This window comes from Phyllopteryx taeniolatus, chromosome 16 (assembly GCF_024500385.1).
Source record: "Phyllopteryx taeniolatus isolate TA_2022b chromosome 16, UOR_Ptae_1.2, whole genome shotgun sequence".
NCBI classification, from domain to species: Eukaryota; Metazoa; Chordata; class Actinopteri; order Syngnathiformes; family Syngnathidae; genus Phyllopteryx; species Phyllopteryx taeniolatus.
Window position 1 is genome coordinate 2,101,722 of NC_084517.1, and position 17,797 is coordinate 2,119,518.

The window sequence follows — 17,797 nt, forward strand, 5'->3', positions numbered from 1 at the left end:
CAAAGTTAGGTACAGATACTGATCGAATGATCATATGTCCGCTGTGCTTCGCATCTCAACCTCAAATATTCAACCTGACATTGATGCACTTGTTTAAAGCGCAACCGAGACTAGATTTTTCTCACTGAACAGGAAAACACTAAAATATGGAAACATAGGCATGTAAAGGCATGATCAGAACCAGTGAAGTGGGACACTTTTCACTTTACTTTTGAAGTAAAGTGAAGTGTTTGTTTTGTTGTTTGACAATCATAATGTCACATATATTGTTCATTGTTTAGAGCACAAGGACAATGTAAATTTTATAAAGCAAAGAAACTCAAAATGTGTTTATCACAAAAGAAGTTATAAATGTTTCACATTTTGTTTACCATTTGGTAAATTGTATTGAATAATTTTTTATTTTTTTTATAAGACAACCTCAGTTTCTCACTACATAACAGCACATAGTACAATGGCATTTACTACATCAAATTAACACTATGCAGAATTGACTTAAAATCTTTGGCCCGGCCCTCCACAATATTGTCCGCTTCTCATTTGCCCCCCTGGGAAAAATAATTGCCCACCCCTGCTCTAGTACTTTGGTGCATTCTGCACAGTGTACAGATGTTGCCTTTGACATTTATTCTACGACAGTATGTTACCTGTGGTCTTGATGGGATCTGCAGCTCTTGCCTTCTTCCATTTTGGCAGACAAAGCGGTGTTAAGATACCGAAGGTCAAAAATCATCTGCAATGCTCTGTTCTGAGTCATTGGAAATGCACCTTCCTGAAAGCAGACACACACTTAATTATGAATGACTGAATTATGATTCTTATTCCAGCGTCATCATTTTGAGAACTTTGTGGCAATGTTACCCTGGGTGCTCGCTGAGTGAGACTGTGGTAATGCTGCAAGGCTTGATCCAAACAGGCTTGCAGAAGCTCCTGCAGGGTGGGTTGTGGTACAGCATGACCACCCACCTTGTTCACTTCAACACACAGCTGGAAAAGCAGTGACTGGACAAACAAAGATGGCTGCAAAAGGTATAAAGCTTCCTGTGAGAACTTCCATTGACTTGAAAAAGGATCTAAGACTGCAAACACATATACTATAGTTCTGGACTTAAAACGATGTCTGCAGAAAAAAAATAAAAAATAAATCAACAATTTTAGGCATTTTCTGATGACATATTTGATTTTTTTTTTTTTTTTTTTTTTAAATCAGATTTTGGTCTGTCCATTTCAGTCAAAAGCTGTGTGTGCCTGCTGACGTGAGCGACAGAAAACCAAGCACATTTTCTTATCCCAGAATGTGATCTTGTTTTCGTCACAAATCCATACTATTGGTTTGTCCCCACTTGGACTATTATTTTTACACAATTTTAACCAATTTAAAGTGGTAAAAATAGCTTGACTTGAATTGAAATGTCTGAGAAGTGTAAAACGCCGCCTATTTCCTCGTTTTGAGGAAGCAAGTTATGTAGCGTAATTGTTGACAAATTAATTAGACAATAATGAGTGAAAATAGTGAGGTTAGATACATTTGAGTAGGCTTGTTTTGCTAAAAATCGATCACTGCGATGCTTCGTTTCAGAAAGAAGGAAGCCGCATGAGTTAAGTGGGTCCAGAGGGAATTTTTTTTTTTATAAATGTATGCCGCCATCTCGAGGTTATGAAAAGCTGTACACTTTAATTCCAATATGCCACCGCCAACTAGAGGTTATGAGAAAGGTGTACACTTTCATTCTAATATGCCACGGCCATCTAGAGGTTATGAAAAAAGTGTAGCCTACATTTTGGGCCGAAGATTCACCTTCCAAAAAGATAATGACCTGAAGCACACAGCTAAAATAACAGAGTGGCTTCAGAACAACTCTGTGACTGTTCTGGAATGGCCCAGCCAGAGCCCTGACTTAAACCCAATTGAGCATCTCTGGAGAGACGTTAAAACGGCTGTCCACCAACTTTCACCATCCAACCTGACAAAACCGGAGAGTATCTGCAAGGAGGAATGGCAGATAATCCCCAGATCCAGGTGTGGAAAAACTTGTTGCATCATTCCCAAAAAGACTTATGGCTGTATTAGCTCAAAAGGGTGTTTCTACTAAATACTGAGCCAAGGGTCTGAATACTTATGTCTGTGTGATAGCTCACTTTTTCTTTTTTAATAACAAAGAGTGAAAATTTCAATTTATTATCATTTACTGAAAAGCAGCCCCACACCATCATGTTCCCACCGCCGAACTTCACTGTTGGTATGGTGTTTTTAGGGTGATGTGCAATACCACTTTAACTGGCTTGTCCAAATGTTGTACAGCAAACTTTAAACGAGCTTTGACATGCATTTTTTTTTTCAGCAATGGGGTCTTGCATGGTGAGCAAGCATAAAGGTCATGGCGGCAGAGTGCATTATTCACAGTTTTCCTTTTGACAACAGTACCTGCTAAATCCAGCTCAGGTGGCCCTTTGCTCTTGGACAACTCTTCTGATTATTCTTTGCACTCCTCTGTCAGAAATCTTGCAAGGAGCACCTGATCGAGGCAAATTTATGGTGGCATGATTGAGTTTCCACTTAAGTATTATGGCCCCAACTGTGCTCACTCGAACGTTCAGTTGCATTGATTTTACGTGTTGTCTTGGCTTTCCATGCCTTTCTGCACTTCCCTTTCTTCATGTAGCCAATCCTTTTTCCCGGTGTCATTTCACATTTTTACACAACTTAATTTCTGATCTTATTTGTTCTACTTTCTTTGTATGTATGGATTACTTGTGTTGTTCCCAATACCTGCTAAAACTTTTAGGTCAATAGCACCATTGGGAACCTTTGGCACTATTGCTGAAAAAAAATCATGTCAAAGTTCGTTTAAAGTTCGCTGAACAACATTTTAACAAGCCAGTTAAACACTGGGAGAATATAGTCTGGTCTGATTAGAGCAAAATTGAAGTCTTTCGATGCCATAATGCACACCACATTTGGAGGAGAAATGGCACTGCCTGTCACCCTAAAAACACCAGTAAAGTTCAAAAGTGAGAACATGATGATGTGGAGCTGCTTTTCAGCAAATGGTACTGGTAAAATTCACATTATTGAAGGAAGGATGAATGTGCCAATCTACCCAGACATTCTTGACCAAAATCCATCTACGAGGAGGATGAAAATGAAACTAGGGGGGACATTTCATTGGGATAATGATCCAAAACATACTGCCAAGGAAACTTTCAATTGGTTTCAAAGAAAAAAATAAAGCTGCTAGAATGGCCCAGCGATTCACCAGACTTGAATCCTATCAAAGATTTATGGAAAGAACTTAAACTAAGGTCCATAAAAGAAGCCCACAGAACCTTCAAGATTTGAAGACTGCTTGTGTGGAGGAATTGGCCAAAATCACACCAGCGCAATGCATGAGACTAGTTTCGCCATACAGGAGGTGTCTTGAACCTGTCTTTGCAAACAAAGGCTTTTGTACAAAGTATTAAAATACCAGTTGGCGTGTTCAATACTTTTTCCCTGTGTTATTTCACATTATTAGACAACTTAATTTCTGAGCTTACTTGGGTTGTTCCCAACATCTGGTGAAATTTTCATGTCAAGAGCACCTTTGGAAATATATTTAGTGAGAAAAATTGTGTCGTGTTAAATGCTTATTTCAGCTGTGTATATGCACGTATAGTAAGTGCTCCCAGTGGGAACTTCCCAGAAGACGAAAAATGACTCATGCCTTTCTATTTAAAGCGACATTCGTTCCAAATGTTATCTTGCTTTATCAGTCTTTTTCTGATCTCTCTGTCTTTTAGTCAAATTCCACGCTAAAGTCTGTCTCTCTTTCCTGCTACATTTCTCCTCATTTCTCCTGCGTACTGTCAGTGATTGTGGCGATTATGGTCTGAGATGAAGATTTGATTGGCTGAAGGAGTGGCTGAACTTGCATGTGATTGGTCGGTATGGTTCGTCACTACCGTAAAGCCTGAAATGTTGCGCGGCTGGAAATATAAGCACCCTGTAAATCCTGAATCATAACCTCTCTTTTTTGGCTATGGTGTGGGTCCATATGGGACTGCTTCTGTGGCCGGACCCAGACGCCGGTCCGATATTTCGTGACCTCTGCTATAGGTCCTTTCATTGTTTTCAATGGATTTCAAATTAATTGAAAGCAAACTGAATGGCCAACCTGGACAGGAAGACGAATTTTGGATATAACACTGCTCCCCGACTCGGCCTCTTCTTGGATCTCAAGTTCTTCCCAGTTTGTTGCATTTGTCAAGATGGCACCAGCAGAATCTGCATGAAGAGCTGTTCCAAACTCCTCCAGCAACCTCTGAAATGTCACAGGATAGCATTCAAATCCCAATTTCACAATTTCACACACACAACATTGACAAGCTATGAAAAGTTTAAAAATTCTCAACTATAAAAGTTAAAACAAAGATTTTCTTCAGCTTATGTGACAATGTAGTCACAACAATAGTAATTTGGTTGACATGGTAATTTGGTGAACATGACCCTGTCCCAGCTTTTTTGGAACGAGCCATAAAATTCTAAGTTCATGATTATTTGCTAAAAGAAATAAAGTTTAGCAGTTTGACCATTAAATATCTTGTCTTTGTATTGTATTGAATTAAATATAGGTTGAATATGATTTGCAAATCATTGTATTATGTTTTTATTTATGTTTAACACAACGTCCCAACTTCATTGGAATTGGAGTTGTAATTGAGGTAGAGCTAGATATGCAAAAATCACATCGATCTGTAAAATATAATTGTTTTATATGGGCTGACCTTTGAGAGAGCGGAGCTCCAGATGCGATAGGCCTCCATACTGCACTTGTGAAGCTCCTCCTTCAGTTCTGCCCACTTGGCCTGAGCAGCACTGACCTGTGTGGCCACCTTTGCTCTGCCCAACTTCTTGCTTTGCCTCGGGGTGACTTTGGCCATGGCCTCGCACTCTCGCTGTTGTCCCAAAATGCAGTGTTTCAGATTGGGACACAGTTCCCCCATGGACTGACACAGCCTTGCCATGAAAAGGACGGAACTCAGGCTGGCTGGGCTGGGATCTGGTGAAGTTGTAGCTAATTCGGAACGGATGGCAGAGAGAATGTGGTGAACGCAGGCTAGGGAGCCTTCTCGTAAAGACTCCTCCACGGCCGGCGTGTCTGTGAAGCGGTTGAAGGAGGATGCTGATGAACCTTCAGTAGGTCCTAATGATGGCATTGAAACTGATATGGAGTCAGAGCCTATAGAGAACAAAGTGAAGAATAAAGCGCGACAATGGTCACTGTGGATGGGAATACAAAGGAGAAATTATATGCTTGTCCCGAGACTTGGTTGCAACGGGATGGGACATTTTTGCAAAATTTCTACAAAAATGTATTGATTATCCGATTATCAAATGTTGTCGTAAGTCATATCAGAAATTTCTTAACAACAATGATTTGCAATTTCAACAGTATTATGAATCCGTTTTTCATTTACATGTGCAATTTAGAGATTAAAGTGGCTCTATACACAGTGGATAAGGAAAGTATTCAGACCCCCTTAGATTTTTAACTCTTTGTTATATTGCAGCCATTTGCTAAAATCATTTGTTAATTTTTTTCCTCATTAATGTACACACAGCACCCCATATTGACAGAAAAATAACAGACTTGTTGAATTTTTGCAGATTTATTAAAACACAAAAACTGAAATATCGCACAGCCATAAGTATTCATACCCTTTGGTCAGTATTACAACGATGAGGCTTTTTGGGAATGATGCAACACGTTTTTCACACCTGGATTTGGGGATCCTCTGCCATTCTTCTTTGCAGATCCTCTCCAGTTCTGTCAGGTTGGATGGTGAACGTTGGTGGACAGCCATTTTAAAGTCTCTCCAGAGATGCTCAATTGGGTTTAAGTCAGGGCTCTGGCTGGGCCATTCAAGTCATGGAGTTGTTCTGAAGCCACTCCGTTATTTTAGCTGTGTGCTTAGGGTCATTGTCTTGTTGGAAGGTGAACCTTCGGCCCAGTCTGAGGTCCTGAGCACTCCGGAGAAGGTTTTCGTCCAGGATATCCCTGTACTTGGCCGCATTCATCTTTCCTTCAATTGCAACCAGTCGTCCTGTCCCTGCAGCTGAAAAACACCCCCACAGCATGATGCTGCCACCGCCATGCTTCAATGTTGGGACTGTATTGGATAGCAGTGCCTGGTTTTCTCCACATATAACGCTTAGATTTAAGGCCAAAAAGTTCTATCTTGGTCTCATCAGACCAGAGAATCTTATTTCTCACCATCTTGGAGTTTTTCGGGTGTTTTTTTTTTTTTTTTTTTTTTTTTTTTTAATTTCGCAAACTCCATGCAGGCTTTCATGTGTCTTGCACTGAGCAGAGGCTTCCATCGGGCCACGCTGTCATAAAGCCCCGACTGGTGGAGGGCTGCAGGTTCACTTTCTAGAACTTTCTCCCATCCCGACTGCATCTCTGGAGCTCAGCCACAGTGATCTTTGGGTTGTTCTTTACCGCTCTCACCAAGGCGCTTCTCCACCGATTGCTCAGTTTGGCTGGACGGCCAGCTCTAGGAAGGGTTCTGGTCGTCCCAAACGTCTTCCATTTAAGGATTATGGAGGCCACTGTGCTCTTAGGAACCTTAAGTGCAGCAGGAAAATATTTGTAACCTTGGCTAGATCTGTGCCTTGCCACAGTTCTGTCTCTGAGCTCTTCAGGCAATTCCTTTGACCTCATGATTCTCATTTGCTCTGACATGCACTGTGAGCTGTAAGGTCTGATATAGACAGGTGTGTGGTTTTCCTAATCAAGTCCAATCAGTATAATCAAACACAGCTGGACTCTAATGAAGGTGATCAACGATGATCAGAATAATTGGACTACACCGAGTTAAATACATGAGTGTCCCAGCAAAGGGTCTGAATACTTATGGCTATGTGATATTTCAGTTTTTCTTTTTGATAAATCTGCAAAAATTTCAACTATTCCGTTTTTTTTCCTGTCAATATGGCTTGCTGTGTGTACATTAATGAGGGAAAAAAATGAAAAATTATTTTAGCAAATGGCTGCAATATCACAAAGACTGAAAAATTTAAGGGTGTCTGAATACTTTCCGTACCCACTGTATGTACCGTTTATAAAACAACTCTGTTAAGCTCTATATTGACACACATTTCTTCATCCATCTGTAAATCTTGACAACTGACTCATCACACCATACAAAATAAAGTGTAAACTATACAGAAAAAATCATGCGGTTATCTGCTTGCCTTGTAAATGTACAGTATACAAAAAAAATACATTTTGGGCAGTGCATGAAAACAAAAAGGTTCCATCAAACAAACCTATTTTGAATTGAAGCTGTTGACTGAAATTTTAAAGTATTCAGTGTCTTGAAATATTTCTACAGAAAGTATTCATTTTAACATAACTATTCTTCACAGTGCAAAGGTGGCCCCGCATTATATAAGTAGGCTTACTCTGCTTCTAAAACATTTCATCTTTTATCCTTCACAAGTGCATCAATATCAGGTGTCAAACCACGAGTAGCAGCCAATTTCAGAATGTCTTGTAAGTGGTCATTTAAGTCAGTGCGCCCTACAGTGGACAATATTGAAAGATACAAAATTTAATTTGTTGCAACCATGCTCTTATCTTGAAACATTTCCCCATTAAAATGAATGGAAATGCAATAATCTGTTCCAGTCCCCCAAAAACACCACCATTTTTTAAAAAGGACAAGCAGCAGTATATTTCAAACGATAGTCATAAAAACATAACAGAAGAGAATGTGAAGCAATGTAAAACTTGAAGCCTGTATATGTATATGTATAAATATATGAGCCAATGTGCTGCTTGTTAAGTGTGTGGAGCCTCCAGCCGCCATACAGCATTGATTCTCGCAAGTCAAAGCAAAAACTCAGCCAATTGACGGTTCGTAGCTCGAAAAAGTCGTAAGTCCGGTTACTTGTATCTCGAGGCACCACTGTACTTTTATTGAAAAGTATCAGTAAATGTGTTCTCTATCCCCACAGGCCGGAATGGACCGTTCAGTTCTGGCCCGTAGGACTTGACACTACTGCACTTGACCACCCTGCTGCCATGAAATGTGTAAAAACTATCATCTATAAATTTGATTTTTGACTACCGGTATGTTTTACTTTAATTTTTACAGAGATTACAACTACCGTATTTCCGGTGTACTCCAGTGAAATGCTTTCTGTGTATTTAATCCATTCCTAAGCATCAGTGGGCGGCACCCATTTGATGGAAGGATTGTATTGCGGCATGTGTGAGGTCTGCTTCTCTACGTGGTGTGCAACACAAATAGTCCCCTCCAAAAGCATTGGAACGACAAGGTCAATTTTTTTGTTTTTGTTGTATACTGAAGACATTTGGGTTTCAGCTCAAAAGATGAATATGAGACATTAGTTCAGAATTCCAGCTTTCATTTCATGGTATTTACATCTAGGTGTGTTAAACAACTCAGGACAGAGCATCTTTTGTTTGAAGCCACCCACTTTTCAAATGAGCGGTATTGGAACAGACATGATTAAATTAACTTAAAGTGAATAACATTTGGCGGCTGACTGGTTAGAGCGTCAGCCTCACAGTTCTGAGGACCCGGGTTCAATCCCCGGCCCCGCCTGTGTGGAGTTTGCATGTTCTCCCCGTGCCTGCGTGGGTTTTCTCCGGGCACTCCGGTTTCCTCCCACATCCCAAAAACATGCATTAATTGGAGACTCTAAATTGCCCGTAGGTGTGAATGTGAGTGCGGATGGTTGTTTGTTTGTATGTGCCCTGCGATTGGCTGGCAACCAGTTCAGGGTGTACCCCGCCTCCTGCCCGATGACAGCTGGGATAGGCTCCAGCACGCCCGCGACCCTAGTGAGGAGAAGCGGCTCAGAAAAATGGATGGATGGATGTCTCATATTCATCTTTTGATCTGAAACCCAAACGTCTTCAGTATACAACAAAGGAATAGATCTTGCCGTTCCAATATTTTTGGAGGGGACTGCATATACAGCAGAGTTAAATGTAATTTCGCCTTGCGGGATTATGTGTATAAAAATAAAAATGACAAGTGTCTAAAATATAAAGACTGATTTTAAACCACACCAACCTGCATCCCGGGAAGGAAGGTAGTGCTGGAGGTCATCGAGCCGTGCTTTCAGCTTGGCGTCCATGGAAGAGCAAAAGTTTTGAACGCAAGGTGTCAGCGCCTGGGTCTTCATGGCTAGACCACTTCTTTGCGCTTGCTGCCTTCTCTGGGCCACAGTGACCCAACCTGCATCACCCAACAGGTCCCCTGGAGACTCTGACCACAAATAGGAAGACACGTCTTCTTCATACTGGGCCGCCCGGCTATTGGCGGTCTGTCCCTCAAAATCTCTCACAGCAGAGGTGAGGAGCTGCACCAAACTCATTGAGATGGTTTCAGTTTCTTCTTTGGTGATAGCCTTGTGGACCAGTAAAAGGGTAATGCAGATTCAATAAATACATTCAATGCAATTAGACATTCAGCCATTTTGGTCTTTCATGAGACCAATTTCCTTTCTGATACTTTTATTATTATTATGAACTCTAACCTGTAAGCGCTGAAGGAAGAGCTGTTGCAGGAAGTCATCCCAGATGGTCAGGCGGCGCTCGAGCAGCCGCTGACACACTGTGTTCCAGTGCTGATTGATGGAGTCGGCGGAGAGGAGGTCCCAAACAGCGTCTCTAATGGCTGCCAGTCCTTTCAGGCTCTTCACATAGACCAGAAGGCTACCTACACCATGGCAGATGTCCTCCTTGCATCTGAAAGCAAGTGGTGTTAGGATGGCACAGATTACCAATCTAGATTTTTGCTAAACCTTCAGCACAGAATGCTCATTGATTTAAAATAAATAAATAGAACCATAGTGTCAGCTGAAGACTTGCACAAATCACTGGCACATGTCAACATCTCTGTTTAAAAATCTACCGTACATAAAACATTCGACAAGAATTGGGTTCATGGGAGAACACAAAGGAGGAACCTGCTGCCGTCTGAAAAAAAACATTGCTGTTTGAAGTTTGCTGAAGAGCACTTGGATGTTCAGCAGCACGACTGGCCATATATTCCGTGCATTTGAATTGAATTGTTTGAGAGGAACACACGATCATGTGTGGAGGAAAAATGACACAGCACACCAACATAAAAACCTTATACCAACTTTGAAGTATGGTGAAGGGAGCATCATGTTATGGGCGTGCTTGCTACTTCAGGGCCTGGACAGCTTGCTATTATCAAGGGAAAAATGAATTCACAACTTTATCAGGAATTTTTGCAGAAGAACTGGAGGCCATCTTTCCAATAGTTGAAGCGCAACAGAGAACTGGTGTTGCAAAAGGACAAGAATCCAAAATACAGAAGCAAATCACCAACAGAATGACTTAAGAAAATGCGTTCTGCAGTGGCCCGGTCAAAGTCCTGACTTCAAACCGATTGAGTTGCTGTGGCATGAGCTGAAGAGAGTTATTCACACCAGACATCCCAGGAATCTTGCTGAACTAAAACAGTTTTGTAAAGAGGAATGGTCCAAAATTAATCTGACCGTTGTGCATGTCTGACCTGCAACTACAGGAAATGTTTATTAAATCAAAGCGTTCACTTAACTTTTTCGTCCGTCCATGCTCTATAAAAATATGAAAACACGTACAGTGCCGTTAAGTATTGGCCCCTTCTCAATTTCTTATATTTTTGCATAGTTCCCCCACTTTAATGTTTAGGATCATCAGACAAATGTAAATGGACAAATATAACCCAAGAGAAATTATAACGCTATTTTTACATGGTGATTTAATTTATTAAGGAAAAAAAAAATATTCATAGTTACCTGGCCCTGTGTGAAAAAGTAATGTCCCCCTAAATCTAATGACTCCTCAGCAGCAACAACTGAAATCAGGCGTTTTCTATAACTGGCAATGAGTCTTTCACATCTTCCTTGGAGGGTTTTCGGCATGAACAGTCTCTTTTAAAGGCCACGCCACTGGATTTCAATCAAATTCAAGTCTGTTTTTTTAAGCCCTTCAGAAGTTGACTTGTTGGTGTGTTTCGGGTCGTTATCCTGCTGCAGAACCCATGTGCGCTTTGGCTTGAGGTCACAAACTGATGGCTGAACATTCTGAAAGATTTTCATGGTTTCAATCTCAGTAAGTTGCCCAGGTGCTGAAGAAGCAAAGCAGCCCAAGACCCTCATACTACCACCACCATGTTCGACTGTTGGTATGATGTTCTTTTTCTGAAATGATGCAAGATTTAACGAGACACACACCTTCCAAAAAGCTGACCGTTCATCTCGTCAGTCCGTATAATATTCCCCCAAAAGTCTTAGGAATCATTCAGATATTTTTTTTGCAAAAGTAAGACGAGCCTTTATGTTCTTTTTGGTCAGCAGTGGTTGTCGCCTTGGAACTCTGCCATGGATACTATTTTTGCCCAGTCTTTGTAGACCGGCCACACCTGGGAAGGTTCACCACTGTTCCATGTTTTCTCCATGTCAGGATAATGACTCTCCCTATTGTTCACTGGAATCCTGAAGCTTTAGAAATGGCTTTTCTCAACCCTTCCCTGTTGTCTCACTGTATCAGAAACACTAACCTTGTGTCTCATTGGTGGGTAGGTCAAGGAATCAACATTTTATAGAGCATTCGGTTCCATTCATTACTCGTTTCATTTTAGTTTCATTTTTAGCGGTGTCATGTGACATTATTTTTTGTACCAAAATGCTGAGTTCCGGTGTGGACCCTTCAAAATAAAAGGCTACATGCTTAAAACAGGACGTCAAGTTAAAAGTTGCACATATAACCCATTTCACGTGATAAAACAGTCGCAAATAACTATTTTAACAATGCTAAATTTAACTTTTACCTGAAACAATAATTAATGAATATTAAGTCAATTGGGTTAGTTCCTTCACACATTGCCTTTCAGTTCATAGGTTTGATAATGATACTGGTTATAAAGAACCCAGAGTCAAATGTTCATTTTAGTTTATGCTGCAGGATGCTAAGAATATGGATGTTCCTAATTTGTACACCGTTTATTTAAACCATGCAAACTTTTCTGACCCAGCCCCCTAAAATAATCGGAATCGAGAATCGTTTGGGATCAGAATCACTCAAATTCAAACGATGCCCAGCACTACCCCTTCCAGACTGATAAATGTCAATTACTTTGTTTCTCGACTGTTCTGTAATTTCTTTGGATCGTGTCATTTTGTTGTCTCTTTTTTTGATCTTTTGTCAGTCTTTGATTTTGTCGGAACGGATTCTGTTAAGGTATTTCTTGATTGAACAGGTCTGGAACTAATAAGGCTTGGGTGTGATCATTGAAAATTAACCATATATGAAAGTTCACTTGGTTTATATTTGCCTGATATTTACATTTGTTTGATGACCTTAAACATTAAAATGGGAAAACTATGCAAAAATATAAGAATTCGAGAAGGGGGCCACGGCACTGTAATGGTTTGTGTGGTATGAGTGTCAGCAGACAAGAGTTTATTCCTGTGATTTAGGTGAACATTTTATGACCAATTTATGCAGAAATGTAAGAAATTCCAATGGGTTCACATACTTTTTCCTCCCACTGTACATGTTGCTGTTTGTTGGCATAACAGTGAACTAAAATGCTCAACATAAATTAGTAAAGCCTCTTGAATAATGAATCTTAAAAATCTAGCCTTTATTTAACATTAAATATATTTGTTCGGGAAGAAAATGAGTTTGCACAAATCGCATTCGCAAATCAGTCACCCACTTTTGTGAGAGTATTTTGTAGTACGACTATGGAAAGGAGAGAAACAGAAAGAAAAGCAAAATATTTTTCTAAGAAATCTGCTGGGGTGTACTAATTTATGTTGTAAACTATTTGTTATTTGAGGGTTTCTTATTGCTTATTTTTTTGTCGTAACATATTGTTTAAACGCTTACGTATCAATCCACTGTTGTAAAGTGTCCCGCAGCTGCTCTCTCTGGATTGGCTGTGCCAGGGTACGAAGTGTAGGCTGGAACTCTGTGACGGAGGAGGGCAGGTACTTGAACCAGCTGCCTGTACTTGTGTCTTCCTGAAGCACGTGCTTGCGTTTAGCTGAGAAGAGAGACAGAATTGAGGGGAGGGACTATAGTTGTGGCCCAATTCAGGGTTTCATCAATCAGCAGCTGCATTTGAAGGCAGGTGACATCCAAACTCAGTGTGATGACTGTCACAATTCAAAGGCTCCTTCAAATGTGGGTTTCTTTTTCTCCACAGGATGAATCGTTACATTGCTGCCTGGCAAGATTTTACATTCTTTCCGTACCACTGCTCAGTCCTTAAAAAAATCATGAAATTGGATCAAAATATCCAACCGAGAACCTAGTAGAAATAAAAATAAAATAAATTAAACAAGGAAAATGTGTGAGTGTGACAGTGATTCCAACTGTTCAAATGCTAGGTTTTTGTGATATAAAAAAAATAAGCATAGTAAATCATTTAAAAACTACAACACAAATGGGGGGGGGGGAGAGAAATAATATTTTGGAAAGTTAAGTCAAAATAAAAAACTGAAATAATGATGGTGGCAAAAGTTTCAAAATTATTTATCTTGGTCGCATTTTTTACATACAGTGCCACCAAAAAGTATTCACACCCCTTCACACTTTCCACATTTTGCTGTTACGGACATGCTAAAGATTATGTGGACTATAGTTTTCTTCAAAACAATAAAAAATAAAATAAAAATACATAAAATATCCCATAATGCCGAAGTAAAAACACATTTTCAGAAATTTGTGTAAATGTATAAAAACATTTAAACATTCAAACATAATGGGTACATAAGTATTCACACCCTTTGCTATGACACTCAAACTTAAGCTCAGATGCATCTGATTTCCACTGATCATACTTGAGATGCTTCTACAATATCTACGGAGTCCACCTGTGGTAAATTGATTTAATTTTATCTGAAATGGCACACATTTGTCTATATAAGGTCTCATCGTTGGCAGTGCATATCAGAGCAGAAACCAAGCAATGAAGTCTAAGGAATTGTCTGCAGACCTCTGAGACCGGATTGTGTCAAGGCACAAATCTGGGTAAGGATACAAAAGAATTTCAGCAGTATTGAAGGTCCCGAAAAGCACTGTGTTCTCAACTTCATCAGAGGGAAAGGAGGAAGGTCTTAGAATGGCCAAGTCAATCACCGGACCTTAACCCAATAGAGCATGCATTTTACTTCCTGAAGCGGAAGACTGAAGGGAGAAACCCCCAGAAACTAACAAAAACTGAAAGAGGCTGCAGTAAAGGCCTGGAAAAGCATTTCAAATGAAGAATGCAACAGTCTGGTGAAGTCAATGGGTCGCAGGCTTGATGCAGTTATTGAAGTCAGGGTTATGCCACCAAATATTCAATGTTAGTCACTTTGTTCATTTAATAATGTCTGTACCAATACTTCTGCTCACTTGAAAAGTGGGTGGCTTCAAACAAAAGGTGCTCTGTCCTGAGTTATTTTACACATATAGATGTAAATACCATGAAATAAAAGCTGTAATTCTGAACTTTTGTCTCATATTCATCTTTTGATCTGACGCCCAAATGTCTTCAGTATACAACAAACACAAAGGATTTGATCTTGCCGTTCAATTACTTTTAGAGGGGACTCTATCTACTGTAAATTAGCCAGAATTTGGTAATATTAACAGCCTCTGGTATTTACTGCGGAATGGTGGTGGACTGGTTCGCACATCTGCCTCATAGTTCTTAGGGCCTGGGTTCAAATCAGGCTTCGTCTTTGTGGAGTTTGCATGTTCTACTTGTGCCCGCGTAGGTTTTCTCCGGGTACTCCGGTTTCCTCCTACATCCCATGGTAGGTTAATTAAAAACTCTAAATTGTGCGGAGGTGTGAATGCGTGTTGTTTGTTTATATGTGCCCTGAGATTGGCTGGCGATCACCTCAGGGTGTACCCCGCCTCTCAGCGGGAATAGGCTCCAGTGAGGATAAGCGGAACGGAAAATGGATGGATGGAAGGTATTTACTTTCCTGGATATAATCACCATCCAAAGAAATTGGTCATTTAAGTTGTGATGCAGATAACTAATGTACCTGGAAATAAAAGCTGAAAAGTATACCACTTGTCTCTTATGAGTCTTTTGATGGCAAATCCAAATATTTTTACAAGTCAACAGCAAAAATAAAGGAATTGGCCTCACTGTTCAAATACTTTTGCAGGAGTGTATAGATTTATGTTTCTCGTGTTTTATACCAGTGTGGTATGTGTTTTTTCTGAAAATTGTTGCTTTAATAAACAGTTTATCATTGCTACTTTTTTATGTGCTATACTGTAAGTTTTCATTAGATACCCTAACCCTAGATGTAATACTTAACTTATCATCGTAGACTTCAAGGACATCACTGATATGTACCTGCAGGTGCAGAGGAGGTGACCTTTTCCAGGATGGAAAACAGTAGGCCACAGCTGAGGGTTGCTTCACCTGGCCTGGGCCCCCCCTCAGGGTGCATATAGAAAACAGCATAGGCTTGAAACAACGTGGTCACCAGCAATTCCACAAGGCTACACACTTGGGCCTTGATACCTGCACCTGAAAAAAAGTGTTAGTACAACCCCAATTCCAATGAAGTTAGGACGTTGAGTTAAACAAATAAAAACAGAATACAATGATTTGCAAATCATGTTCAACCTATATTTAGTTGAATACACTACAAAGAAAATATTTAATGTTCAAACTGATAAAGTATTGTTTTAGCAAGTAATCATTAACTTAGAATTTTATGGCTGCAACATGTTCCAAAAAAGCTGGGACACGGTCATGTTTACCACTGTGTTACATCACATTTTCTTTTAACAACATTCAATAAATGTTTGGGAACTGAGGACACTAATTGTTGAAGCTTTGTAGGTGGAATTCTTTCCCATTCTTGTTTGATGTACAGCTTCAGCTGTTCAACAGTCCGGGGTCTCCGTTGTTGTATTTTACGCTTCATAATGCGCCATACACTTTCAATGGAAGACAGGTCTGGACTGCAGGCAGACCAGTCTAGTACCCACACTCTTTTACTACCAAGCCACGCTGTTGTAACACGTGCAGAATGTGGTTTGGCATTGTCTTGCTGCAATAAGCAGGGGCGTCCATGAAGAAGACGTTGCTTGGATAGCAGCATAGGTTTCTCCAAAACATGTATGTACCTTTCAACAATGGTGCCTTCACAGATGTGTAAGTTACCCATGCCATTGGCACCAACACAGCCCCATGTTGGTTTTCGGCCTTGCCGCTTACATGCAGCGATTTCTCCAGATTCTCTGAACATTTTGATGATATTATGGACCGTAGAGGATGAAATCCCTAAATTCCTTGCAATTGTACGTTGAGGAACATTGTCCTTAAACTGTTCGACTATCTTTTGTTTTATGTTAGGGCGGCACGTTGGCCGCTGAGGAGAAGCGGTTCAGAAAATGGATGGATGGATGTTTTATGTTACTTCCTCAATTTTCTTTTTGATATTCTGTCTGTCCTTGTTAAAATACACCTACCATTAAAATTACAGACCGTTCATGTCTTTGTCAGTGGGTAAAATTACAAAATCAGTGAGGTAGCATATAATTATTTCCTTCACTACATCCATGGGGTGGATCTAATTTCTGTTAAGTGCAATGTTTCGAGCTCCTCGATGCTTCGCTTTGACCGTGACCTGGAAGTTGTTCGTATGCCGCAATATTAGGGAGCATCTCAATTCTCTTCGGATCACGCTACAAGGAGCCTCCAATGAGGAGGTATACAGCGGCTGAAATAAGTATTTAACACGTCACCATTTTTCTCACAAAATATATTTCCAAAGGTGCTATTGACTTGAAATTTTCCCCAAATGTTGTTTACGACCCAAGTAATCCATACATACAAAGGAAGTAGAACAAATAAGATCAGAAATTACAACCCCAATTCCAATGAAGTTGGGACGTTGTGTTAAACATAAATAAAAACAGAATACAATGATTTGCAAATCATGTTCAAACTATATTTAATTGAATACACTACAAAGACAAGATATTTAAAGTACAAACTGATAAACTTTATTGTTCCAAAAAAGCTGGGACAGGTGGCAAAAAAGACTGAGAAAGTTGAGAAATGCTCATCAAACACCTGTTTGGAACATCCCACATGTGAACAGACTAATTGGGAACAGGTGGGTGCCGTGCTTGGGTATTAAAGGAGCTTCCCTGAATTGCTCAGTCATTCACAAGCAAAGATGGGGCGAGGTTCACCTCTTTATGAACAAGTGCGTGAGAAAACAGTCGAACAGTTTAAGGACAATGTTCCTGAACGTACAATTGCAAAGAATTTAGGGCTTTCATCATCTACGATCCATATCATCATCAAAAGGTTCAGAGAATCTGGAGAAATCACTGCATGTAAGCGGCAAGGCCAAAAACCAACATTGAATGCACGTGACCTTCGATCCCTCAGGCGGCACTGAATCAAAAACCGACATCATTGTGTAATGGATATCACCACATGGGCTCAGGAACACTTCAGAAAACCAATGTCAGTAAATACAGTTCGGCGCTACACCCGTAAGTGCAACTTGAAACTCTACTATGCAAAGCAAAAGCCATTTATCAACAACACCCAGAAACGCCGCCGGCTTCTTTGGGCCCGAGCTCATCCAAGATGGACTCATGCAAAGTGGAAAAATGTTCTGTGGTCCAAAGAGTCCACATTTCAAATTGTTTTTGGAAATTGTGGACGCAGTGTCCTCCGGGCCAAAGAGGAAAAGAACCAGCCAGACTGTTATGGACGCAAAGTT

General features: G+C 40.3%; 1 protein-coding gene across 3 annotated transcripts in view; it reads right to left on the reverse strand.

Annotated features, from left to right (window-relative positions):
• Positions 1 to 17,797, reverse strand: part of cog1 (component of oligomeric golgi complex 1) — a 63,049-nt gene that overhangs the window by 36,070 nt on the left and 9,182 nt on the right. For all 3 annotated transcript variants that reach the window (XM_061750039.1, XM_061750038.1, XM_061750040.1), the window contains exons 4-11: positions 15,400 to 15,576; positions 12,927 to 13,083; positions 9,557 to 9,767; positions 9,091 to 9,427; positions 4,765 to 5,219; positions 4,155 to 4,301; positions 862 to 1,020; positions 648 to 772 (exon numbers count right to left, since the gene is read on the reverse strand). In XM_061750039.1, coding sequence (XP_061606023.1) covers positions 648 to 772; positions 862 to 1,020; positions 4,155 to 4,301; positions 4,765 to 5,219; positions 9,091 to 9,427; positions 9,557 to 9,767; positions 12,927 to 13,083; positions 15,400 to 15,576 — 1,768 coding nt within the window. The remainder of the gene's footprint in view (positions 1 to 647; positions 773 to 861; positions 1,021 to 4,154; positions 4,302 to 4,764; positions 5,220 to 9,090; positions 9,428 to 9,556; positions 9,768 to 12,926; positions 13,084 to 15,399; positions 15,577 to 17,797) is intronic.